The sequence below is a fragment of the Cucumis sativus genome, chromosome 3 (genome assembly GCF_000004075.3).
Source record: "Cucumis sativus cultivar 9930 chromosome 3, Cucumber_9930_V3, whole genome shotgun sequence".
Lineage (NCBI taxonomy): Eukaryota > Viridiplantae > Streptophyta > Magnoliopsida > Cucurbitales > Cucurbitaceae > Cucumis > Cucumis sativus.
Window position 1 is genome coordinate 6635428 of NC_026657.2, and position 26205 is coordinate 6661632.

The following is a 26205-nucleotide window of genomic DNA, read 5'->3' on the forward strand; positions in this document are numbered from 1 at the left end:
TAAAAAAAAAAAAAGAAGGAGAAAGAATAATGGCATCAACTTACCGTCTCAAGAAAGGGGTTTGCGTCCCTCAACGTGTGTGGAATTGAGAGAAACAGAGAAGTAGAGTGATGTGAGCACTGGTCTGGACACAATGGACGGCAAGGACATGGGTGGGTTGAATAATGAAACCCCTAATTTCTAATTGCATTGTTTTGGATAACTGTTTCATGCTTTTTAATTCTAACAAAAGGCAATTAAATTTGATAAATTTTAGTCGTCCCTAATGTTAATTAATTACTTCCATTCAATGTGGTGAGAATGTATGTCACAAACAATTCAACCATAAAAGTAAACTGTAGGAGTAGAAGCATGGGAGAGTTGTACCATTCCAAATACCTACATGGGAATAACATACTACCATAATATAATGGTAGCGATTATTTGTATGCAGGTAAAATAATGAAACTACCCATGATTTCTGTACGATTTCCAGAAATTATTATCGAAGAAAATAACACAAATCACGACTAAAATAGCAACTCCTTATCAACCAAGGCATGAATAAGCCAAAGCTTTCTCCTCAATCAGCTCTTTTGCTGTTGCATCCATCTTGGCTCTTGAAAATTCATCGATCTTCAGCCCTGCAATTGCAATAGAAACCCTTCAATATGCAAGGTTTAAGTAACCAATTTAATCCATAACCAAAATTCCTAATATTATAAAGATTTACATCATACTTTCATTCCTTCTAAATCTTATCCTTCATACTCCATGTTAAATGACTAAACAAATATCGTGTCCGTTTCTAAAGTTCAGAAATGAGCATACACTTATCTATGTAATGTAAAATGTACTGCAAAGTTTAGGCAGCCGAATGAAAAAACCTCTGAAACTATGATGACCAAGAAAAGAGTAGGATGGAAGTTTAGAAACCAAAATATAACACCAATTTATTTAAAAAAATCTCATTTGTGACCCTTGACCTGGTGACCTGGGAGAAAAAAGGCTTACCCTGAACGATTGACCATTCTCCTTTCTCGCATGTGACTGGAAAGGAGTAGATAAGACCGCGTTCTATACCATAAGAACCATCGGAATACACTCCCATGGAAACCCAAGTTCCCTGAATGAAGGATGCAACAAAGCAAATAAATGTCAGCCAAATGATAAATAATAAAAATGCCATTCACGATCAAATGTCATTTGAAGATTTAAGGATGAACCTTGGGGGTCCCCAAAACCCAGTTTCGTATATGATCACAAGCAGCACTGGCAGCAGACAGAGCACTAGATAGCTTTCGAGCCTTTATAATGGCAGCACCACGTTGCTGTACGGTGGCAATAAACTCGGTATTCAACCTTCAAAATTATTTAGAAATCAAATGTTAAAACAGAATACATCTCATCTTTGTGATGTTTTTCTTCCTGGTTTGAATAAACTACTGAGAAAGTATTTTTTTTTTAAGGAAAGAAGAAAAGCATCTTGTATAAGACATATAGAAGCACCAAAGACAGTATCAAACATTTCAAGGATGTGGTCTGAAGTTGTTGTGTTACCATTGATCATCTGCAACCAATTCTCGAACTGGTTTCTCTCCGCTGCTAGTGGTGACTTTTGCATGATTGACGTCTGGATACTGTGTAGAAGAGTGATTGCCCCAGATAATGACATTATTCACATCACTAACATGCACTTTTAGCCTCTCTGAGATTTGGCCTAACGCTCGGTTATGATCCAATCGTGTAAGACATGTGATGTTCTTCTCGGGGATTGAAGGTGCAAACTCTTTCAAGATGAGAGCATTTGTGTTGGCAGGGTTGGCCACCACTAATACCTGTAGTTAATGCACTTCCTTCCATAAAATTGAGTAAATGGAAATAAATATAGCTCTCAAAGCAATGTTCTAGTTCTCAAGGCAATGGGAGAGGGAACGTTGTCAGGTGGTGGATGAGGTGGGCAAATGCTAGGAACTGTATTAGAATGTGGCTTTTTTCACTTTCTTTCCTTTCCTTTCTTTTTTTTTTTTTTTTTTGGGGGGGGGGGGGGGGGGTGTTTCAGGAAATATACTGAAAATTTGTATTAATCAAGTTTAACAAAACATAAAACAGCCACAAGATAACTACCACACGTTCCAAAAAGCTGGAGGGTACTCATGATTACCTTACAATCTGGAGCAGCATGCTGTTCCAAGGCTGAAGCTTGTTTTTTGTAAATGGAGACATTTTTCGTCATCACGTCCTTCCTTTCCATGCCCTCCTTCCGAGGGAAACCACCAACCATAACTGCAATATTGACTTCCTTACAAGCTTCAACAACATCAGTTGTTGCAATCACACCTGTTTGGGCATGGTACACGAAGTTCAAAAGCCACGAAAGATTACTACCCAAAGAAAGACAGTGTATTGCTAAAAGCATACCCTTTAGCAGAGGAAAGGCAGCATCTATTAATTCCATCTTTACACCATTCAAAGCCTCCGCTGCAGGCTCGATATCGAGCATGTGCAGAATTACTGGCTGATCAGGGCCTAGCATGACCCCCCTTGCAATCATTGGAACAATTGCATAACCAATTTGCCCTGTACCATAAAGGGATAGCAGAATTACTGGCCGAATACAATAAGAACTACTTGTTGCTGGCAGATACATCATCTTGTAGTTACATTGTAGCAAATAAAAAATGAAGGAATGTAAACCAATGTTCTACTTTTCTAGCAATAAGATACTTAAATTTCCTTTCATTATTCTAATTCTGTGATACTTAGGGTATGTGTTAAATGAAGAAATAAGACAACGGGTGAAAAAACCGACATCAACATCCACAATTTACTCGCGTAAAAATTTCAGATTGGATGCAGCATTCAGGGAAATCAAATATTTCAAAATAAGTTTGCAAATGAAAATATATTTCATTAAAAATTAAATACTTATCAGAATCAAACGTTTCCCAAAAATTAGAAAAGAAGAAACAAGAAAAGCAAACTTCAATTATAGCAAACATTCCCTAAAAATAACAAACGCAATTGTTATACACAGAAGAAAATAATGAAAAATCCGAAGAAGAACTGATCATGCCTGCGGCTCCAGTGACTAAAACTCTAATTGGTTCCTTCTCCATGCTCACAAAACTCCACATATACCTAATGAGCTTCCAGAAGAACGCGATGGTAAACGAAACAACGAGAAATTTCTGAAAAAGTTCGGTTTGCTCCATTTTTTCTCTCAATCAAAAGAAACGAAAAACAATTTTGGCTGAAAATCAATACAAAACTCAACTACCGCCTCCAGAATTTGAAGGAGAGACGATCATCATTGCAGAGAAAGCAAAGAATCGGCAGACACAACACACCCACGCCATACCAAAACCAGTCAATATGCAAGGCAAGATCATGACGGTGTCCAGATTCCTAATACAAGAATCCGAATCTTCCATTCTTTTGAACAATTAACGAAATCGACAACGAAGAGTGAACAATATTCGATTCAGCGATGTGAAGCAGACAGATAGATACCAACAAAAAAAAAAAAAATCCTACAATATCACGCAACCCAAGCATATACAAAGACTTAACTAGTATGAAAGAAGAATAAGACTGAAAGCAAATGTAATGGAGATTATAATTATACCAGCAGCACCAGTGACGAGGACTCTGAGAGGGTTTTGCGCCATTGTTGTGAAAGTGGATGAGTGAGATCGGGGAAGGAGGTGGATATATATAACAACGGAATGGAAGAAAATGGTGGAGATGGAAGAGGGGGATAAAGAGAAGCATTGCGGCAATCGAGGACGTGGATAACTGTCAAGAGATCATCATGTGTCACCATGCAATGCAATATGTGAAGATGGCCATTTTTATCAACAACAAACAAGACGCTCCCAAGTCCATAATTCCCTAAATACATTCTTTGCTCTTTGCAATATATATACCTTTCTTTTATCCAAAATTTAAATAGTATACATCATTAGTTGTGGAGAATATGTATCACACGTTTTACCACTAGATCAATTCATGATGGTCTATATCACATATCTATTGAGTTTACACGATCTTTTGTTTGTTTTTTAGCTACTGTTTGAAACGAGATCATTTAAACACCTACCTAATTTTTTGCCCTCTTGACATATATTAAGTCATTGCCTCAATTGTTGCCCTATCTAATAAGTTATTGCAAATCACTTTCAAGAATGTTGTATCTTGAAAGACTTGGAAAATGACGGCTTAGTAAATGGAATAGTGAATCCTAACAAGTAAATATAACATCCGGTGAATGTTCTCGGTTATTTTCTTATGCACGCATGTTTGGTTGAATTCTCTCGTATGCTACTATTGTCTAAATAATATTTGCATCCCTTCCTTTGCCAGTTACTTGTTCTAGGATTGATTTGTTAGGTGCAATCATTCGTTTAAATAAGTATTATGATCCACTGTTATGAACAACTTGAAGGTGACATAGTACATAATCGAATCATTTATACTTTGTAGGATAACTATATTTGTTTTTTTTTTCGTGTGAAAAACGTGAAATATTAATGTTTAAGTTGTTTTTTTTACTTGTTTTTAGACATGATAGAATATCGATTTGGTTTGGTTTAACATGCACCAACCCTATAAAACTAACTCAATTTCATACAACATTGATTCGATTGAATCCAACATAACCTAGCTCATATGAGTTTATAATCCAACCGAAATTAGAGAAATTAAGTTGTGTTGTTCAAATTTTATTTGTCGTCAAGTTGTTTAGGAGACACACAAAACTTGATATCACAAATAATATAAGAGTCGTTTCTAAAACATTCAAACATTGTAGCGTGATTGTTTTTTAGGCGAAAACGTAATATAATACCAACATATTAGATTAACATGTACACTGATACAACTTCACCACCCGTTAATATAACAATAAAATGAACTATTTATCGTTATAGTTATTGCTATCGACCCACTCTCAATGGCCAAGAAAAAAAAACAATCAAATGATTTCTATTGAAAGATCCACCAACTCAATCAATTGAAATCGTAAACGAGCGTTTTGTAAATTCCATATAATTATCGAACTTTGAATTTGATCATCATTGATTTGGTTGGTTGATTACAAAACTGGATGGAAACACATGTAAACAACACAAAATGATGAAATGATTATGGTAGGAAATGATGAAATGGTACGAATGTGCCAACAAACATGGACAGATGTCGAGAGTTACATTAACGACTTAATTTACTTTACTTTTAATATAGTTTCTTTAGAGGATGGTACGATTTCCGATATTTCTCCAAACTCCACAACCTTTGGCCTTTCTAATTCCAATCCATGACTTTCTTCCCACGTAAATCATTAACCTCACGGCAGTCTTGAATCTTGTTCCTTCGCCTGTTTGCGGGTTCCATTGCGTCACAGACTCACAATTCCTGTATACTCCAACGGATTTCCATTTCCTTCTTCCCAATTAATTTTGGATTTCTTCATTTCTCCCACTTCTTCGGCCGAAATCAACGGTTAATTGACGAAGCCGCGCTTTTCAAGGATGAGGGAAAGCGGGATTACGAAGCGAGGTGAATCAGGCAATAATCCAGCTCTGGTACGTTATGCATTATTTGAATCTTCCTACTTCTTCTTCCTCCTGCCATTTGCCTCATCTTTATTCCTTTAATTCCCACAACATGTTTTTGATTTTGTGAATTGGTAAGTACTGTCATCTGCACCAGATCGTTTAGTTTACAGGAGTTTATTGTTTTCATGTTCGCCGGTTGGAAAATAATCAGTTGATATGGCGGTTTAGTGTCGGTAGATTTAGGAATGCTTTCAGTGCTTATTTTTTGAACTGATTTAGAACTTTTCAAGGGTTTTGGAACTTCGAATTGAAGAACCCAACAATTGTTTGAAATGGTACTTATTGGAACTGCATTTTAAGTATATCTATTTGTTGGTTGATTTCCATAAGTTTGTGACAATGCATAAACAATGTTTTACATTCCATATAAATACCATTATCAATAGTCTTTCAAAAGTTCCTTAGATAGCAGCAATCCTCATTGGAAACTACAACTCAAAGTTTCCTGTATGTCATGTCATACTATATTCTTCAAAGCTTTAACTATTTTGAAAACTCATACAACAAGAGACTCTTATTTTATCAGTTTCCCCTCTTGAAAGGTATAAAACAAGAGACTCTTGAAGGAAAGAAAGGAAAATTGGTGCTGATGCTACTTCACAGTTCTTCAGGGAAGTTGGTTTCCCGTAAAAATTGATATAACGTAGTGGCAGAGCAAAAAATGAAGATAACTATTCAGGGTAAAGAAATGAGGAATTTCTATTGATCGATGAGTTAGTAACTTGGAATCAAGTTGTCGAGCATTGGCATCATAATATCTTCTCAAAATGAATGCCACGAGAAATTAATAATTGAACAATTAACTTCTTATCTCATTTACGAAATGTCACCATTGGTTTGCACAACATATGATTCATCCCCAAGAAGTGTAATAGCAATGGGATAATTGTTGGCATCTTCTTTTATGCCTCTGTCACGCCTGAAATATCTTGCTTCTACTCGATTTTTTTTTTCTCCTTGTGAAATAATGCTCCACAAATACGATTGTAGAACAGGGAATGCTTATTTTGTGGGTATGATTTTTGTTCGTTCAAAACATGATAAAAAGCTCATCCTCATGATGACATCTTTGGCTGACAGTAGGTATGGTCCTTTTTTGTGTCACTTGATGCCGACTTTTAATGGTTGATGTATTATCCTCCATTGGAACTTACTATCTTCAAGTAACCATCAACTATGTGTTCTTTTATATATATAGCCTCTGAACGATTCCTCTTTCTCAGGAAGAGCATGATGGTTTGATTGAGGGCCTTATTCCTCAGCTATTTACATCTGTACCCGTTCTCAACGGGGCTGCTTCTTATGTAGCACAAACAACTTCATACTTTACTAGCTGTTTTTCTGGTACCTATCTTTCGATTCTTTCGTGTTTATTTAACTGTCTTCATCTCTTCATAACCGTTATATTACCTGCTCATACTTGTGTCTTCTATGACAAATCATTTTATTGATTCAAAACTTTTACAACCTTTTCAAATTTTGTTCAATTGATTCATGATTTGATGACTTGAGAACTGTTTACAACCTGCTTTCACATGCATGCCTTTTTTAAAATTTTATTTTTTATTTAAAATAATTCTCCATCTCCTGTTTCATTCTTTTCTTCATGTTATTACTTGTATGGTTATTTTTATAGTTTCTTCTTTTCATTTACTTTTTTTTTTAATTAATGGTTATTACGATGCTTGCAATTTAACCAAGCCTGGCTCTAGAAGTGCTAATGTTTTTGTCTTTCTTTCTTTTATTAACCACTGTTATACATTCCATGCATTCTAACTAATTTGGTGACAGTTTTATGGTGATTTGGTCTCAGTTGACCCTGACCTTAGAGAACCCAGGAATTCTTCTTTACATGAAGAGGAATTAGTGACGTTTCCTTCCAGAGAACCTGCAGAAACGCCATTCATAATCAGTGCAGATCAAAGCTCTAGTTCTACACAATCAATAATTTCCGAACCAGCTGAAGCTGCGATCAAAGTTCCACCTGTGCATACTGAAGTTTCAAGGACTGCCGTTGAAGAGTCATCCGGCCTTAGTGGCAGTCTTCAATTGTCAAATAATACTGGTCGGAACGGCATGTCAATGTTTCAAGGGTATTGTTTCATATTAAACTGAAATAAATGTACCAGATGGGATTTTTAGGTGTAGGCTACTTTTTATCTAGTTTGGTACATGCATCTTATTTCCTTTGTTTTGTTTGTTTCATTTGTAACGCTCAATCTCATTCAGCCTTATCGATCGCGCTCTGAGGACAGTACGTGGATCTGCTGATGATATAGGATGGCTTCAAAGTGCATCTGGAATGCCCTCGGTTGAAGATGGAACTGAGAGGTTTGTGGAAATCTTGGAAGACATCAGGTAATATAAGTGATAGCTACTATTGCTTTTCTACTAGTTAACTGGATTGATTTACATCGTGGCCGCACTTCTCTTTCTGTCAGGCATGGTATTCACAGATTACCTAATTCAGTGGTTTACTTGCTTGTTCCAGGTACAATTTTCTGTCTACATAATTTTGTTAGTTGATATTTCACAGTGCATGTGAATTGGGCATCTGCTAATCATTTGGAAAATCTAAGTTGCAACTGCAACCTTGTCTTAAGCTGTTATGAACTTTGATTCTTTGTAATAGCCCAAGGACAGTATTGCAGACTTAATTGTTCATGATGTTGAATTAAAAGCTAGAAGATTGGATCTTAAATAAAGTTGAGGTTCTGGAACGAAGTTTGGTTATAGAAGTGTTAAAATGGAATTGTGATTGGACATGCCAGATGTAGTTTTAAATCCTAGGTTTCCTTGTTGTAATTGGATTTTAATATGCATAAGGGAACGCTTTTTTAGATATTTAATTTTCTTTAGATCCTTTTGTGGTTTGTTTGAGAACATACTTACCTGGTTTGGCCGCTGTAATTCATGTAAATGGTAGGACTTTTCAGCAATCATGGACCATTGTATTTTGTTGATACAAAAACAAAATTCTCTAAGATGGGTCTGGCTTGTCATATTGCAAAGATTCATAGCGAGGTATTCTTATTTGCTTTAAAGTTCTTACAGCTCTGTTATCTCTCTTCCTATCATGTTAAACAATGAAAAATCTATAATCAGGCTTCAGTGGAGAAAAATGCAAGGGAGATCAAAGACTATGTGGAAGAAATATATTGGGGTTCCGGAAAACGTGTATTAATTCTTGGGCACAGCAAAGGGGGAGTAGATGCAGCAGCTGCCTTATCATTGTATTGGTCTGATTTGAGAGAAAAGGTTGCGGGCTTGGCATTAACTCAAAGTCCATATGGCGGCAGTCCAATAGCATCTGATATCTTGCGGGAAGGACAGCTTGGTGATTATGTAAACGTACGAAAGCTTATGGAGATTTTGATTTGTAAAGTGATCAAGGTATGTGTAGGCCAATTATTTAAGTTTTTTTTGTTTACAGAAAATATACAATTGTTGACTGGCTGCTTCTCTATTGTCAAAATTCCTAAATTTATGGCAAATTGAAGTTACGGATTTCTTTACAAGTATTGATGTTTTTTTATGAAAAATTTCCTCCCTGTCAAGTTGCATATTCTAGCTATCTTGCTTGTATGTCATGGACTATATATATTATCACATTTGTTTGAACCAAAAAAATCTAGAGAATTTGTTTGCTTTCTATCTAGGGAGACATGCAAGCTCTAGAAGATTTGACGTACGAGAGGAGGAAGAAATTTTTAATGCAGCACCACTTGCCAGCCGAACTCCCCGTGGTATCATTCCACACCGAAGCCAGCATTTCACCTGCTGTTTTGGCCACCTTGTCTCGTGTTGCCCATGCGGAACTACCAGCCCCACTCTCCACTGCTCAACCTGCAAAACTCCCTGTAGTGATTCCCCTAGGAGCTGCAATGGCAGCCTGCGCCCAGCTACTGCAGATCCGTTACCGTGAGAAGAGTGATGGACTTGTAACATGCCGTGATGCTGAAGTCCCCGGGTCCACCGTGGTGCGTCCGAAACGTAAGCTAGACCATGCCTGGATGGTTTATTCGTCTCTCAATGATGACACGTCTGAAGCAGATGCATCTCAGGTGTGTGAGGCACTTTTGACATTGCTTGTTGAAGTTGGGCAAAAGAAAAGACACCAGTTGACGAATAAAGATGAATAATTGCATTGGCATCATATCTGTACTTTCAATTTTCATTGCAATGGAATTTGATGTGTATATAATTTTGGCTTGTGAGATCACTACTTTTGATGGGTCGTGGTAAATTATATAATTCATAGTATCAAAAACGGCACCAGTACATAGATAGCAAATTATATAGGCGATGTTTAAAAAGCGATAAACAGTGGGTGAAGCAGGTTGTTCATTTACGCCATTCATTAAGGGCAGGCCGACTGCGTTTTAAATTTATTTATTTTTGGCCTATTTTGCTATTATTAACTTTCTACTATCATGTTCAATTTATAAAGTTTAGATGCTAAATAAACAATTAGTAAGATAATTTAACCACAATTAGAGGTTAATGAGTGTTCATTAACTATTTTATTTTTAGTCTCTCGAGAAATACAACTTTGATCACGAATATAAAAATATTTTATACAACAATTTCCGATTAAAAAGTCTAATTTGATTCAAACGAAACAGCAAAATATTGTAATTAGAAGAATGAGGGAATCTTGATTTATTTCAAGTTTGCATAAATGGTTGAACAAATCAAATCGTAACGAACGACGTACTCATATTTGTAGAAGAGAGAGTGAAGGGCAACATAATTAAATTAACTCTTCCAATAAGAAAACATATATATATATATTAATCGAAAGCGCGGATTTGTATAAAATAATGAGAAGTATAAATATAACGGCGATGACAAATTGGAAGGGATGATTTGCACTTGCAGTTGCTGATAGAATTTCCACTTTCCGGAAGTGCCCCCATATTTTTCAAAGAATTTCGACGCCATCGGAATTTTGGCACTGCCTCAGCAGTAGACCCACACGACTCCCCATTTTCTCCCTCCATTTGAGAAAAACCATAACAAAGTGGGAACCAGGCCGCATCATACTCATGTTACGCCCCACAAATCCAGCCCTTCCTCCCAGCTGAGGTTTTCTTTTTTGGATTTTTCATTCTTTTTACACTTTTCCTCCTTAATTAGGGTTTCAGCGCCTGAATCGACCATATTTCTTTATTGGTTTCTGTTGCTTCAAGTCTGAATATATTAGCTAAGATTCGTGTGAATGCCTTTTTAGCTCTAGGATTTTCTTGAGGAATATACTGTCTTGTAGAGGGTTTGGGATTGGAGTAGTGAACGGCAATCAATCTTCCAGAAGGGTGATCCTCTGAACTAGGGTTTTCAGGTGCGTATTCAATCTTTGGAGAGGTGTTATGTGAGTATACCTGGTTGCTGGCTCTTGTGGCCTGTGTCAGGGGAAATGGGGAGTACCGTCGAATCAGATAGAAAGCGGCGTCACTTTAGCACCATATCCCCAACGGCTGCTACTGCTAAGAAAGCGCCCTTCTTGCCCGTTTCTGAGGACAAAAAGGTAAGGTCATTTAGTTATTTAGTTTCTAGCTTTTTCGAACTTATTGTGCTTCCATACTTGGTTTTGTAGGTTTATCCTGCCCAGCGTTTGCGTTTAGATTATTTCGTTTTTTGAACGACTTTGCATGTGCTATTATTCTTCGTAAACTCATATTGACTAGAGGGATTAAATTGTTCTTTTTTTTTTTTAAAATTTGAGGCCATCTTTTTTTTTTACGAATCCCAGGGTAAAGACTTTATATGCCTAGTCTAATGCAATCAATGTAAATTTCTGTGGGTTTTTGTTATAAGTTGGATGAAAGTCATCTTCTGAGAGAAAAGATCACGAATTTCTGATTCATGACTTATCAATTGTGCTTATCTTGAGTGGCGTGCGAAGTTCAAGAAAGTCGAAATTGAGTTTGATTATATTCTCTCTGATGTGGCTTGAGATTTGGAAAAGAGACCTAGTATTTGTATTGAATTATGGAAGAATTAAAAATTTTGGTTTCTTTCTCCCAACTGAATCACGTGCTGCAACATATAAAATGATTTTGAAGGATGTTAATTCTTGGAACTGACAGATTGAATTTTGAAAATATGAAATTTTCACTGTCATTGAATTTGGTTTGAAGACTACCAGAAGTCCGTTGTACTAAAAAAAAAACGAAAGAAATGTAAAGAAGAAAACCAGTATGCCATAGTGTCTGTATACCCATATATGTAGAAATATGCATTTCTGAATGCCCCTGACATGTGCATGAGATAAATGCTCTTGGACAATCAATTATTAACATATTCTTTATTGGGCATCCGTGTGCAATTTAGGAAAAAGGGAGGAAGAGGTTTGTGAGTTCTGTTTATTTGTGGAACTTTGTCGAAGTTTTATTTTTCCAACTTTGTCGGATTTAGGATTCTTAACATTGGATATATCTTTTGAGTATTTAATGGAGGCTTGAGTTTTTATTCATTCTAACAAAAAATGTGCTAACCTTTTTACAAGTTCATCTTGTTACGTGTTTGGAGTTTTGAACTGTGAGAGTTGTTTTTCAGTAATTTCATGTTTTCTTTATTCATATTGTATTAACTCTTTTAAGCTGGGTTTCATCGGTGGTGGTGGTTTGTGGCATTCTTTGGTTTTCATTTGAAGTATTTACGGTTATTACTTATTAGTGGTGTTATTTGGATTCTCATCTCATATGCAAAGTCTTATTTTCTCTACAAAACGTTCTCCTGCAAAACTTTGTTATGTTTTAATTATCCATGGCATTTGTTCTCTCAATGATTTCATTTTTCGTTAAAGTACTATGTCTTCATCAAATTTCATTAGTAGATGGGAAAAGGTGTAACAAAGATACCATTAGTTTTTGTTAGTTCGACCAGCTTATTTTGTCTTCAGTAGAGAGGAGCAAAAAAGCAATAGCAACACAACATGCTATTGTTTTATGAATTAAGGAAAGACCCTTTCGACATAATGTGCATCATCTAATTAGTGAACTGATAACGCCAAATGCTATGGTCGTTTTTTTCATGTTCTGGGTGCTATTGCTATTTAAGAAATTGAGAACTAGGTCCTAATATTTCCTCTATTTCCTTTGCAGCTGGATGTTGCTGTTCTTCAATACCAAAATCAGAAGCTCATACAGAAGTTAGAGGTTCAGAAGGTAGAATACAAATCTCTTCAGAATAAATATGCTCAGTTAAAAGAGAAACAAGAGCCATATGATACGACAGTGGCCGTGGTTAAAAACTGTTGGGAAGAGGTATTTGTATAGCTTTCACTGGTCATCTTCTAGACATACTATGTAATCTTTCTTACATTGCTTGAAAATGTAGTTTATCCATTTTGCAACAGCTTGTTAATGGATTGGAAACATCTTCTGTCCGTATGAGGAGATGGAGGAGCAAGCGGGATGGTGAGCATACAATAGCCGGTGTAGGTGAGAATTTTTATCCTTTATTTGGACTGGTTGTGTTATCTTTTTCCCTCTAGTGGGATAAAGTGCTTCCATTTATTGTTAATTTTTTTGTTTGGTTATTATATTGAAGTCTTGAAACGTAATATTAAACAATTGGAGCTTCACTATATGATGTGTTCCTGTTCCTTTTGGGTGTATTTTTCCGTTTGTGGTATCTTTAGAACGCGAAATTAGCAGTGTTATGGATCGTTGATAAAATTATTTTGGTTGTCATGAGATGTACATATTCTGAGCGAGTTCGCCTAGATTCTTGACCAAATGCCTCTTAAGACAACTAGTGAACTGGACAACATTTCTTTAAGGAAACATGAGGGTATATTAAAAGACAAAAGAAATACAGTCTACATGCAGATGAGAAGGCCCCCCCTGTCAACAAAACTAACAAATAACAGCCTGCCAGTCTTGAAGCATGAAGACGAGCTGTAAATGTAAAAAAAATGTTGCGATAGAATGAAACAAGAAATAATAGGCTCTTTCTTAGGCCAATTGGAGACTTTTTATAACCCTCTTTGGTAGTTGTACATCGTCGTGTGTAGAGTGTCCTACTTTTTCCTGATACTTTAAATCATCATTGATATATTGTATCGTTACACACACACACACAAAATCCAAGAGGCTCTCTTGTAATTATACTTCTGTTGTTCAACTTGTAGCTCTTAAAATTGTTATAATATGTTCGAGTAGTAAAGAAAGTCTGCATGATCTGTTGGTTTCTTCTCTCTAACTGAAAGGATCTCTGCTTGTTTTCATATGTTGGTCCCATTCTTTTGCTAGTTATAATTTATGAACATTGAACCTTTTTTAATTGCATTGTAGATGGATCTTCGTCTAGCTTTGAAGATGCTGTTCTTAGCCGGCTTGCAGAAACAGGTGCTACTCAAAGTTCCTCAACATATAGTTCCTCTAAGCACATGGAAGAAGAAACAGAATCACCATGTGAGAAGACCAAAACCATTGAGCGAAGTATAGAAACATCTATTGAAAATCTCTGGTATCTGAAGGATGGTTTACATGCCACATTGTTGAATGAGCTCCCAAAAGATGGTATGTACAAAACATCGTGGATGCTTATGTTATATCTGATCTGCTGTCATTCTTTGTTACATTTGGTTTCTTGCTTAGTTCTCTATACATATTGGTTGTTTTGTTAGATTCATTCAGGAAGAGGACATCTGGCGACCTGGTTAAAGAAGTACGGAATATGAGGTTGAGGGTAAAGGATTTTTTGTTTAAGCAGAAGGTATTGGCTCAAGAATTGGAAAAGCACCGGGACTTGGATGCAAAAACTAAAGCTGAGCTAAAAGTTCTAAAAGGTAACTTCTGGACATTTTCTATGTTTTATCATTTGCTGTTGTAAATGAAAACCACAGAGTAGACACGTGTAATTAAATCTACATCTTTTGTGTTAAAAAGACATCACATGGATTTTTTTGGTACAGGTGCCCCTAGCATTTTAAGCCATTTAGTTGGATCACTTTTGGTGCTTATGCATTATCAAACTATTTTGGTATAATTATTGAACATGTAATGAGAAGTGAATCCGAAGTTATTTCAGTATTTATCCATTCATAAGACAACTTTACTGAAAATCATGGAATATAAATACCAGAGGTTAGAATAACATGCTCTGAAACCAAGCAAACCAAGCAAACTGAGATTAGATAACAGCTTTTCAGTTGCTATTACAGAAATGAACCTCCCTATTTGGTCTTAATATAAAATGAAGTAAGATAGGGAAGGGAAGTTAAGAGACGGCTGTGAAAAGAATCAACTACCATTTCTTGTCAAAATTTCTTGAAAGATTATTTTATTTCTTTCCTTCAATAGTCTAAAACATATTTATCTTGTAGACCTTTATAACCTCAATTGACTTTCAAGCATGAGTCTACTAATCAATTGCTAAAATAGGATTTACCTCATGGTGGTTTAGTTTTATGAGATCTATCTTGAAAACTTATTTTTCTTTTTGTGAGAATATTCCCCCACAAACAAGGGAAGGGTGACTCGTGAATATATAGGTACTTGTAGCCTGTAGGAGTGTTTTATGTAAGAATACAATGGCATGCAAAAAATCAATTCCACAAGAACCCCACTAGAGAAAGGAGGACCGTCTAAGTAAGGGGTGCTTGTAGGAGCGTTAGAGGTACGATAGTCATCTTGGAAGTACAAATACTTCAATTGGGGTTATATTTCCGTGTTTGTCACTTTTTGTCTGTTGAACATATGTATCTCACTTGTTAGCTCAACAGACATATGTCAAATGCTAGTTGTATACAGTTAATACTAGTCAAACAGTGATATGAAGGAAACAATTAACTTTAAGTGCAAAATTCGTGGAACTCAGTCTTTTTAAGCTTCTAGACTGAATGTTCTGTGTTTTCATTTTTCTCTCTCTGTTATGAAGTGGAATTGGGGAGTGCTGTGGCTGAACTGGAAGAGAGCAATTCCAAGCTAACAAAGCTTAGAGCTGAACATGATGCGGCAAAAAAGGCTGGATTTCCTGTTTTGAATCTCACAGGTAAACATTCCGCCAGTGGTAAGGTTAGAGATAAACAAAAAGATCTGCGAGATATGGAGTCTTCTCTCAAAGAGTTGAAGGTAATTTCCCTTCCCCTCCCCCCGCTCTTCCATGTTTTCATTTCATATTTAAACTTTAGGTTTTCCCCTCCTGTTCTTTGTTTGAGAAATAATAAGGCATTAGTTACTAATGTGATTTAATGCTGCTCTACAGGACCAAGCAGTTGATAGACTGGCAGAATTAAACAGTCTACATGAAGGACGGCTAAAAATGCTTCGACGGTTATCTGATATCCAGGTTGGAACTTATTTAAATGCAGTCTTTTTTCAGTCACCTTTTTCCTAATTGTAGTTATAAATGTTTATCGATATAGTCTTGAAACTCTTATCGCAAGGGTATACACCCCACATGTAGGATCTGATTTACCTATTTGCCTCTTTGACAGAATACTATGAAGAGTGTGAAGACCATTTCATCTTCAAAACCATATCTTTTATTGAGAGATCGAATAGAAAAATTAAAATTGGAAGTAAACGAGCAGCAGGCTTTATTTGAGAAACTACAGGTTGTAAACTGGTCGGTAGTTGCATTAATGCCTGAATCTGTCCTTTATTATGTGCTTCGTTTCTTTGATGCTAACATGTGCTGCCAACATCAGGTTGAGAAGGATAACATTATGTGGAAGGAGAAGGAGCTGAATATTAAAAATAACATACTTGATGTCTTGAGAAGATCATCTACTGTCTCCGATACTAGGATTAATGATCTGGAAATACTGATTCAGAAACAGAAGGATGGAAAACAGTCAATTGAGAACAAGCTGGTTGAAGTATTGAAAGAACCAGGTTGGATGGGGTTCAATGCTTTTCTCAGATTAGTATGGATTGCTCTCCACATTGGCTTTTAGTGCCTTTTCCATTCTGATGGATTGCTTTTTCTTCAGGAAGGAAAAAAATTGTCTCGGAATTTAGAGCATTGGTTTCTTCGTTTCCGGAAGCAATGGGCTCTATGCAAAGTCAGTTACACAAATACAAAGAAGCTGCTTCAGATGTTCATTCTGTGCGGGCTGACCTGCAATCTCTTTCTAGTATTATCGATAGAATGGTAGGCAGAGTTTGATTATGCTTGACTGGAAAAGGGGCTGAATGCTGACATCTTTTCTTTTGGACTGATGCAGGAGAAAGAGTGTGAAAATTTGTCATCTCGATCCAAGGATCAACAGGCAGAGATACAGAAGTTGCAAGCCACGGTATAACTAACTTTTCTGATAGAAATCTTATTAACAAGTGATAGAGCGATGTTTTTTTTGATAGTGGGCTTGAGGGGTTTTTTTTAATCCGTCCCTCTCCAACCCAATATTTGACAGTAGCAGATATTTAATTTGCCAATGAAAATGACTTCCGTCCCAAAACAACCTCCTCACTGCCTGTGAACTAAACTTAGAACCTTGGAAGAATGTTCAGTGATCCCTCCTCTCCCCCCACCCAATGCACACACCACACTGCTTGTAATTTAGAATAAGATTTGGTATTTGTAACATCTATTTCTAAATGTTAATGCAGGTTCAAGATTTAACAGAAGTTAATCGGGAGTTGAAACTCATAATTGATATGTATAGTCGTGAATCAACTGAATCGAGGTAGGGTGGCCTAAATTCACTCTATTTGGTTTATGATATTTTGTTACATCTACAAAAATGAATTATTGTCATAAGAAATGGTTCCTTGATTGTCTAAATGGCTTGACAATTGATCACCTATCTTGTAGTCTAAAGTGAAGAATTACTGCCAAATCCAGTTTGTTAGCCAAAACTTCACTGATGAAAGTTCTTCTAGTAGTGCAGACAAAATTTTGTTAAAATTAGATTTTCTTTTTATTTCAATTATGCAATAGAGCGCCAAAGATCTATGTTTTGTGGTACCAATCAATCAATCCTAAAAGTTCGAAGCAACTTACTCCAAAAAACAGGAACAAAGGATTGATTTCCAATTGACAAAAAAAAACAATATTGCATCATCAGAGGCTAACAGAAGAATGATTTCAAGAAGGGTGCAGGGGATGGCTTCTATAAAGCACAGGACATAGATTTATTTATTTTATTTTATTAAAAAATAATTTACAATTAAAATAAGAAACAAACTTCAATTTCAATTAGTGCAAAAAAGTACGAAAAGAACGGGAAGAGAATACCCTTGCTCTTCCAAGCATTGGAGCTGTTCTTAAAAAATAGTTTTATATTAAGTAAAATTTGTATAGCTTTTGTTTTCAGTTTGCTCTTTATTTGGTGGTGGTCCTTTTTTGGTTTTCTTTAGTAGTTTAGTTTTGCTGTAGCTAAAGGAGGTTTGTTGGTCGAAGTTGTTTGAAACTTTTTCTTCTTGGTTTTTTTTGTTGTTCATACCTTTTCCTTCCCTCCTTTTCTTAGTTTGTATCTAAAAAAGAAAACTAGTGTAACCTACAACTTTAAAAAGTAGTTTTAGGATCTCTGTGAGTAAAACTATGGAGAAGCGGAGATTAAATGAATTACAAAAGTTTACTTATAGGGAATTTACGTGCTTGTAACAAAGCGGTTTTGGCTACCAGTCTTTGACATTTCCATCACAAGTGCTTGATTGGATTTTTGGTGTTAAAGGCACTTCTAAATACCCTTGGGAAGGTATTTGAAGGAGTATTGTCTTTTTAGCCGATAAGTGGATTGAGGGATACACCTCTATGATTTTTCTTTTTCTTTTTTCTTTTAAGTTAAAATTTTTATGTTTGCATTCCTTTCTTTTGACACGGATGACTTCTTTTTGGAACTGTTCATATTCCTTTATCATGGTAGAAAGTTCCTTTTTGCCCATTTATTTGATTTTTTGAAGGGGGCACGCATGGAGGACAACAATATTTGAGGGGTGGAGTGTAAACTTTTTCTTCCTAAAATTTTTTGTTTCTCTCATTTGTGTTGACAATGAGTCCTAAAAGTACCAATATTTATTCTAGTTAAGTGTGCTTAAGAATTTACTTATGCAGGGAAGTGTTGGAAGCTAGGGATTTGGAATATAAGGCATGGGCTCGTGTGCAATCTCTGAAGTCCTCTTTGGACGAACGCAACCTGGAATCACGTGTTAAGACTGCAAATGAAGCCGAGGCTATATCTCAGCAAAGGCTAGCTGCTGCCGAAGCGGAGATTGCACGCCTAAGACAGAAATTAGAAGCATCTAAAAGGTTGGACTTTAATCTGACTATTTAGGGAGCTTGTTCTTCCTCTTCTGCCCACGTAAACCATATTCTTGGATTCATTTTTCCCAAGTTGTGTGCACTATATGCTGGTTCTGTGATTTTTCATTGTTTTTTTATTATTATTTTTTTGAAAAAAGAAACTGTCAATAAGAATTTCATTGATTGAATGAAATTTCAAAAGGGCAAGTTGTCATGTGGGATTACATAATACTATTCTATTGATTCTGTGGATGATTTTCAGTCACGTTGTTTGATTGTTACCCCTGGGATAAGTTGCCAGGTTTTACGTTTTTTTTCCTTCTAACATTATAGTCATATAGGTTTCAAACGATGAGCTCATCTTCTTTGTTTTTCAGGGATTTAACTCGATTATCAGATGTTTTAAAATCTAAAGGTGACGAAAATGTGGCATACTTGTCTGAAATTGAGGTAACTTGTATTCTGAACTTTGACCGTCTGATGAGCTTCTGAGCATTGTGAGGTAATCTAACTGTTGGTCTTTGACAGACAATTGGGCAGGCATATGACGATATGCAAACTCAAAATCAGCATCTGCTGCAGCAAATAACTGAGAGAGATGACTATAACATTAAGGTGATTATATCTTTTGAGGCTAAAAGATTGATGAGGATATATTTTCTTTGCCTTTTTTTTTTCACTTCTGAATGAGGCAAGCTTCACTGTCATTGTATTCTTTACTTCCTTATAATCTTCAAAATATAAGGGTTTAGACTGAACTAATAAAAGGAATTCAATCTTTTGACCTAATTTCCTTGGTGTGTGGGCTGTGAGAATGCTAGTGTAGCTACAGTCAACAGATATCTTTTTTCTGCATGATGGAACATTTTTCTTCCAAAAGATCCTGACTATGCAAAAGAAATGGCTCGAGTGCAAAATGAGCAGGTATAGTAGGGAATTTGATTCCTAATCATAAGCATTAAACTTAGTAATTGGCCAAACCTCATTCCACGATTTCACAATATCCAAAAAAACAAAGAAAAAAAAGGTAACACTTTTCTCAAGCTAAAGGGTGCAAAGGAATTTGTATAAAGTACAGGTGGCACGAGATCCGAACCTCACCATGAACAGTAGATGCACAATGATCTCCACCACCATAGATCCAATCGGTTGGTTGGAGTTCACAGAATAGACAGTTATGGGATGTCAGTCTGTAGTGATGGATTCTGAGGGAGGGATATGTCCTCTCAAAAGGCTATTAATATTGTAGTTACTTTTCTGTCATTTTGACTGTTGATGATATCAATTTTTCTTAAAAGAAGTAACATAACTTTTCATTGATTGAATGAAAAGAGACTGGGGACGTTGTAGATATCAATCTCAAATTTTTATTTGGCGTTCATATGCTCTCCATGTCTGTTTTTGCAGCTTGTTTTAGAAGGTGTGAGAGCAAGGCAATTGCAGGAGATTATGCTCATAGAGAAGCAGGCGTTGGAAAACGAGGTTCAGCAAGCCAATGCATCTCTTGTACTTTACGAGATGAAAGCTGCTAGAATTGAAGACCAGGTAATATGAAAATATTGTTGAAACATTAACTGTGGGGATGAAGAATGGTAACTTACTTTCTGAATAATCGTGTTATATTTGCTTATTTATCATTGTAGTATGATTAATATTACAGTTGAGGGGGTGCTCGGATCATATCCAGAAAATTGAAGAAGACAAATTACGTGACACAGATACTCTTGAAAATACTCGAAAAAGATTGTTGGAGATTAGAATAGCATCTCAGCAAACAAGGGAGTCACTTGATGAATGTCAATCTAAAGTTGAAAGAAGTCGGACAACTCAAGCAGAGCTGCAGATAGAATTAGAAAAAGAAAGGTGTGGATATTTTCTGTTTCTTTCCATTTATTTTGTTCTCGCAGAACTTGCTAGTGATGTTTAGCTCTTTCTTAGGTTTGAGAAGAAAAGAATAGAAGAAGAACTAGAAGTTATTGGCAGAAAAGCTTCACGGCTTGAAGCACAGATGGAAAGCTCATCAGTAATTGAAAAGCTTCATGAGGAACTTGGAGAATATGAAAAGATAGTGAATTGCAAAATTTGTGTCAACAGTAGAAAGCAGGTAACTTTTCCCCCCTATCATATTGATTATTATGCATATTTAGATTTAGCTTAGAAATTGGAGAATTTGGTATCGTTCTTGCACTTGATTGCTTTCAAGAAAATATTACAAACGAAGAAATCCTAGTTGGCTAGTAACTGGGAGATGAATACATTTAAGGTATAAGCTTATTATAGATGGTAAAATCGCATCTTTTGGGGACTAAAATTGCTATGCTCGATCCAACGTGATACTGTATTGGGTGTTGATGCCTAAACTTTGAATTTTTTGTACTTGTTCTTGCTCTACAAATTTCGTTGTCTTTTCTTTTTCATCTGTATGCTTCATTTCGTTTAAAATTTCCTTTTCTTTTGGCTCTTCAGGTTGTCATTACAAAGTGCTTCCATCTGTTCTGTAATCCCTGTGTACAAGATATCTTGAAGAGTCAGCATCGCAAATGTCCAAGATGTAGTGCAAGTTTTGGGCCCAATGATGTGAAGCAAGTTTTCTTCTGACTTGAAAGTTTGAAACTGCTCATACGTACCTCTCGACATGACTTCTCAGCTACCTTTGGTGCACATTTCATGGCCATTTGGTTGAGGCACGAGTTGACATGGGGATATAAACAGGTTTACATGTATGACTATGTAGAATGTAGGGCAAAGTGCAAACAGTGCGTGAGACGAGAGCAAGGAATGTGGAATTCCTGCTGCATAGCAATTTTAAGCTAATCATTTAGATTGTTGGCTTGGTTGTAGTTTGTGATTTTATTGAAAATTTATTATGATGCATATTTGTTTTAGCTTCCCTTATGATGTGCTTGGAGCAACTGGAAGCCTTCAATTCAATATTTGCAGATTATTCCGAATTGCTTCACACTGCTATACAGCCATGGATGGACATAAACAAGGCTTAGTTTGCTCAACCAAATAGTTGCGCTCCCACCCCAACACTTGAAGCTACAGTTGATGTGTGGTGTTCTTAATGCAACAGGGTTTGCCTGCCCTCTCAAAACAGCTGGTGGGGACAACCTCATCGCTCCTGCCGGCAGAAATTTTTTGTACATGACTTGGTTAGGCCCTAGAAGCTGTTATTTTCATTCGATATATCTTATACATTCTTTCCTCTCCTTTTTTCCCCTTCTGTATTTGAGCTTCCATGTTTGATGTTTAGTGATTCTGTCAATGCACATGAGGTGCAGAATTTGTTTGAAGATGCTTTCTTAGTATAAGATTGCTTGTTTATTTGGCTACCTTTTAATTGCATTTATTTATTTATTCGTTTTCGTTTTCGTTTTGGTCCTTGATTCTCTAGCAGCTTGCTCCAGTGGCAAGAAATGAAGGCAGGAGATTTCTCATGTTTATCTGTCTTTTCATTTTCTACTTTTTTTCAATTATTTTTCCATAAGACATTTTAATTAGATTGATGATCAAGTTGTGGTACCTTAAACATAGCATGTGAAATCTTTTGAGTGTAATGATTGTTACTGGTTTAGAAGGTCATATTGTTGTACGGAGGTTGAAATTTGGTGAGTCAGGAAGGACTTTGTTGTCTTGTTATGGACGTGTGGTTCAATCTGGTGAGAGCTTTTCTTCATTGTATGATTCTTTTTGTGAGGTCCTTGTGACTATATACTGATAAGAGCAAGTACTATAAGATTCTCACTTTTTTTTATAAGCATTACTGTAATTCAACTTACAAAAAGGCTTTGCCCCTTCAAAGACAGACCCATTCAAGAGGAAAATCAACAAGGAACAAAATTGGGACAGCGCACATCAAAAGCATACAAGTGTCACATGATTTCTCCTCTAAAGCATTTTGCCCCTCTTTTACACAAAGCAACAAATTTGAAGGAAACTTACTACATGGGGTACGATATCTTTTTTTTTTTTTTTTTTTCCCTTTTCAGATGGGGCAGTGCCCATAATTCCTTTTGGCGAAATCATCATATTATTGATAATTCTTCTTTTTTTTCTCTTCTCCATTTTATTACTTTCCTTTTTCATTTTGAAAAACTATCCAAGATTGCAGTTGTGTCGATATGATGCCGACTCAAACACAGGGGCAATAATGTGATGAATGGCGATCATGGTTTTTGGTTGTGATGTAGATTCAATAAAGACAATATTGATGTCAACTAGCTCTTGAATTAACCCCATTTACAAGGTATTCAATAATTGTATTATTCAAAATCTACTTTTCTTCTTGTCTTTACTTTTGTCATATTCCAATTATTATTAAATCAGAAAAAACATTGGTGGTGCAGTTCAGCAATGGAATACCGTTAATTAAATCTTTCTTCTTTAAAAAGGGGAAGAACTGCCCAATAATTTAGTGGATCATTTCCTCTATCGCAATATTTTAGTTGGGGCCAAGGGGATCTCATATCATCCTTTAAATTTAGGCCAAAAATGATGGAAAATTGGAATATTATAAAGAAGACATAATGATTGTGAGACAAAGATGAATGAGGTCACTTGTGAATTGAAATATGTCTCATGTATGAACAGGATAAGTTCTTGTCTTGTTAAAAAAGTGATGCTTCTCTCTGTTTGCTAGTTGTTGGAAAATTGTTATTCAACTACTCTCTCTCCCATTTTTATAGCAGCCAGCTGCCCTTGATGTCATGAACTTGTGTTTTTATTTGTTCCTCTTGCAAAACTTGTTGGAGAAAACACCATATCGTTAATCAACTAGTCAATATTCACATGTACTGTTGAAAGTAAGTTAAAAACTTCCAACTTACATTTTTAGTTGGCAGCTTCATTCTTTAGGTTCTTTCTCAGTACAAACCTCTGATTTCTAGAAAGGAAAGTCTTGCTAATCTTTTCATTTGAACACTATAGATTCTAAATTTATTAAATCAAGCCTAAGTTATATACTCCATTTATTTCCTAAATTTAGATATAAATTATACGAACTCAAAAACATTATCATTTTAGAACAATCCAAATCATTGTACAGTGATTATATTTTGAGGTCTATTACATTTGCCAAATGGTGATTGAAAAATGTTGGTTATTTTAGAAATTTGTCAAAGTTTGAGTCTTTATAAATATAATAAATATCATAAAATAATAATAACATTTTTATCCAACAATAGATAATATGATAGAGAATGTACTTAAAATATTTCTTAAAAACAAATGTTAATGAGATTAAATCTCAGACGAATACTAAATTTAAATATAGAAGTTTGAATGGATATTGTTGACTAAAGTAATTCCAAAAACGTTTTTACTTTGTTATTGATTTTATGTTTATTACAGCAGAACAATAAAAATACATCACCTCTGAAACAGAATTTTGATGGAGTGAAGAAAAATGAACACAAATATTGAACTTAAATGAGTTCCCAGAACGAAGGCTCTTCCAGCCGATAACCATTATGATCGGCCGCCGCACAAAACTGCCACAACGAAGAATGATAAACAAACCCATCTTTTAAATCAGAACTACCCATGACCAAATCAGGCAAATCGAACAATGTCTCATCACCGGCCACCGTCGACGTTGAGTTTGTGGAATCCTCTGTTCTCTCCCCCCCATCGCTTCCAGGAAACAGAGCCTCCCTGCTCTCCTCCACCGCTTCCTCTCCTCCACTTTCAGCGTTGATTCCGGCAGAAAATGTGGCAGCCGCTGCCTGTGCCGCGGCAGCCTGAATGTCCTTATGGGACCTGGAAAGCGGGCGAGGAAGGAATTGGGCCAGTTCGGGGAAGTTTAGAAAAGCAGAGCGACCTTTAATGGCGAGGGCTGCGGCGTCATGGGCTCGAGCTGCCATTTCGGGTGTTGGGTATGTTCCAAGCCAAATTCTTGTCTTCTTCCTTGGCTCGCGAATCTCAGAGACCCATTTTCCCCAATTTCGTTTACGAACTCCTCTGAACATAGGGTGGTGTCTGTTTTGTTGAATAGTCGTGGTCTGTTTTGTGTTGTGAGAAACTTGTTGGTATTCATGATGGGTTGTGATAGAGGGAGAGTGAGAAAAGGAGTTTGCTTTAGCATCAGATGCTTCAATATAATTGAAAATTGGTTCCATTTGATGGAGAGAGTGGCAAAGCTATAATGTGGTTTTTAAGTATAATTTGGCACTACAAATGAGAAGCTTTTCATTTTATTAACACATATTTTCATGTTTACTTTGATAGAGAGCAGCCACACTTTTTTTCTTTTGTTTTTTCTTTTTGTTTATAATTTTTTTCTTTGCTTTGAAATTGGAATGGGCTGATTTGGTTGTGTGAAGGTAAAGAAAGAACAAGAGTACAAAAGAAGGACTTGGGTCCTCTTGTTTTTTCGAAATTAAAGCAGAAAATACAGCTCAATCCCTATTTTGATTTCCATGTGACTCTTTTTCATATCCATGTTCTCATTTTACACACACATATATTCAAATCTTTAGTTTTTTCCCTTCTTTTTTTGAACTTTTATGGCCGTTTCTTTACGGGTGGAGATGAGTTGAACTTTCGATCTCAAACAAAGAAACCAATTACTTAAATATCAAGTTACGTTTGTGTAGTCTTGACTATGTATCATTTCTAATCTAACAATGTCATTCTTATTCTTGAGTTAGCTTTATGAGGGAAAAGTCTACACTCATGAATCTAACATAGATTCTTTTTGCATATGTTTTGTCTATACTCATAAGCTTCCTAAGAAATGAAGATCAACTTTCTTAGTTTGTACTATATATTTTTATACGATCTTTCTCATTTGAACGTGACATCTTGGATTATTTATGTATCCATTTCGAATTAGAACGTTACATGTATAAACACTCAAATATGTCATTTTATTATTATTTTTTGACACGACGACTCAATACAAGTTAGAGTAACGAAAATTAAACCTTCAACCTTAAAAAGAATTATCATGTCAATTGTCATATAGCTAAATTCACTTTGGCAACTTACAAATTAAAGTGTGATAGTTAGTATAGGAGAGATATACGGATGAAAATTAAATAGTTTATAAAATGAATCTCTTTAGTAATTCTTTGGTGGGAGTTTCACATTTAAACAAAATTAGCCATAATTTTAAGTGAGGGCGATTCTTCGAGACTATATATATATAACAATACTTAAGTGAATTCTAAAATGCATCTATCTCTATGCTTTTCTTTCGTGCACACTCACACAAACAAAAAATTACAATTTTCTTAAAACAATTAAGTATAGTTTTGTCACATGTTATATTATATATATTATAATAGGATGCTTTCACTAATTATTTTGTGTATAACGTCAAAGGAATTAGGATGAAAGATGGTATAAAAAATATTTGTAAAGTGACGTTTAGAAGCATTGTTTTTTTTATGATAGGTCAACCTTC

The 26205-nt window shown here is 35.7% G+C and overlaps 4 protein-coding genes across 7 annotated transcripts; 2 read left to right on the forward strand and 2 right to left on the reverse strand.

The window, feature by feature from the left end:
* Positions 1-256: 256 nt before the first annotated feature.
* On the reverse strand, positions 257-3867 carry LOC101221189 (malate dehydrogenase, cytoplasmic). Of its 2 annotated transcripts, none has more exons than XM_011652339.2 (7): positions 3608-3867; positions 2401-2559; positions 2144-2319; positions 1540-1817; positions 1206-1341; positions 994-1105; positions 257-623 (listed from the first exon to the last, which is right to left on the reverse strand). In XM_011652339.2, the coding sequence occupies exons 1-7, from the start codon at positions 3648-3650 to the stop codon at positions 529-531; spliced, it is 999 nt and encodes a 332-aa protein (XP_011650641.1). In that variant the 5' UTR covers positions 3651-3867; the 3' UTR covers positions 257-528. The 2 variants fall into 2 exon arrangements, with proteins under 2 accessions (XP_011650641.1, XP_004133776.1); XM_004133728.3 differs by lacking the exon at positions 3608-3867 and adding an exon at positions 3056-3334.
* Positions 3868-5213: 1346 nt separating this feature from the next.
* On the forward strand, positions 5214-10003 carry LOC101223156. 2 transcript variants are annotated; one of them, XM_011652340.2, is made up of 8 exons: positions 5214-5564; positions 6821-6941; positions 7411-7690; positions 7827-7955; positions 8039-8088; positions 8524-8621; positions 8703-8990; positions 9257-10003. In XM_011652340.2, exons 1-8 carry the CDS (start codon positions 5511-5513, stop codon positions 9737-9739), a joined length of 1503 nt encoding a protein of 500 aa, XP_011650642.1. In that variant the 5' UTR covers positions 5214-5510; the 3' UTR covers positions 9740-10003. The 2 variants fall into 2 exon arrangements, with proteins under 2 accessions (XP_011650642.1, XP_011650645.1); XM_011652343.2 differs by lacking the exon at positions 6821-6941 and having other exon boundaries at positions 5236-5564; positions 7389-7690.
* A 454-nt stretch (positions 10004-10457) lies between these two features.
* On the forward strand, positions 10458-22133 carry LOC101221425 (E3 ubiquitin-protein ligase BRE1-like 1). Of its 2 annotated transcripts, XM_011652344.2 has the most exons (19): positions 10461-11124; positions 12704-12865; positions 12958-13042; positions 13898-14125; positions 14233-14394; positions 15486-15679; positions 15813-15896; positions 16045-16164; positions 16258-16444; positions 16543-16703; positions 16777-16848; positions 17162-17238; positions 18609-18803; positions 19175-19247; positions 19326-19412; positions 20205-20342; positions 20458-20660; positions 20736-20901; positions 21264-22133. In XM_011652344.2, exons 1-19 carry the CDS (start codon positions 11014-11016, stop codon positions 21393-21395), a joined length of 2637 nt encoding a protein of 878 aa, XP_011650646.1. In that variant the 5' UTR covers positions 10461-11013; the 3' UTR covers positions 21396-22133. The 2 variants fall into 2 exon arrangements, with proteins under 2 accessions (XP_011650648.1, XP_011650646.1); XM_011652346.2 differs by lacking the exons at positions 20736-20901; positions 21264-22133 and having other exon boundaries at positions 10458-11124; positions 20441-20533.
* Positions 22134-24090: 1957 nt separating this feature from the next.
* LOC101202887 (ethylene-responsive transcription factor ERF039) lies at positions 24091-25094 on the reverse strand. Its single transcript, XM_004134242.3, has one exon. It carries the CDS (start codon positions 24914-24916, stop codon positions 24224-24226), a length of 693 nt encoding a protein of 230 aa, XP_004134290.1. The 5' UTR covers positions 24917-25094; the 3' UTR covers positions 24091-24223.
* Between the last annotated feature and the right edge of the window lie 1111 nt (positions 25095-26205).

Bases quoted from the DNA above. Each gene is read 5' to 3' on its own strand.
- LOC101221189 (XM_004133728.3), bottom strand. From the start codon at position 3,194: ATGGAGCAAACCGAACTTTTTCAGAAATTTCTCGTTGTTTCGTTTACC. The intron at 1,342-1,539 runs GTAACACAACAA...ATAATTTTGAAG, and splicing joins TTGGTTGCAGATGATCAATG to GTTGAATACCGAGTTTATTG. The intron at 1,106-1,205 runs GTTCATCCTTAA...TCCTTCATTCAG, and splicing joins GGGTTTTGGGGACCCCCAAG to GGAACTTGGGTTTCCATGGG.
- LOC101223156 (XM_011652340.2), top strand. From the start codon at position 5,511: ATGAGGGAAAGCGGGATTACGAAGCGAGGTGAATCAGGCAATAATCCA. The intron at 7,956-8,038 runs GTAATATAAGTG...TCTTTCTGTCAG, and splicing joins GAAATCTTGGAAGACATCAG to GCATGGTATTCACAGATTAC. The intron at 8,089-8,523 runs GTACAATTTTCT...TGTAAATGGTAG, and splicing joins GGTTTACTTGCTTGTTCCAG to GACTTTTCAGCAATCATGGA.
- LOC101221425 (XM_011652344.2), top strand. From the start codon at position 11,014: ATGGGGAGTACCGTCGAATCAGATAGAAAGCGGCGTCACTTTAGCACC. The intron at 15,897-16,044 runs GTTGGAACTTAT...CCTCTTTGACAG, and splicing joins GACGGTTATCTGATATCCAG to AATACTATGAAGAGTGTGAA. The intron at 16,445-16,542 runs GTTGGATGGGGT...CTTTTTCTTCAG, and splicing joins TGAAGTATTGAAAGAACCAG to GAAGGAAAAAAATTGTCTCG.
- LOC101202887 (XM_004134242.3), bottom strand. From the start codon at position 24,916: ATGGAACCAATTTTCAATTATATTGAAGCATCTGATGCTAAAGCAAAC.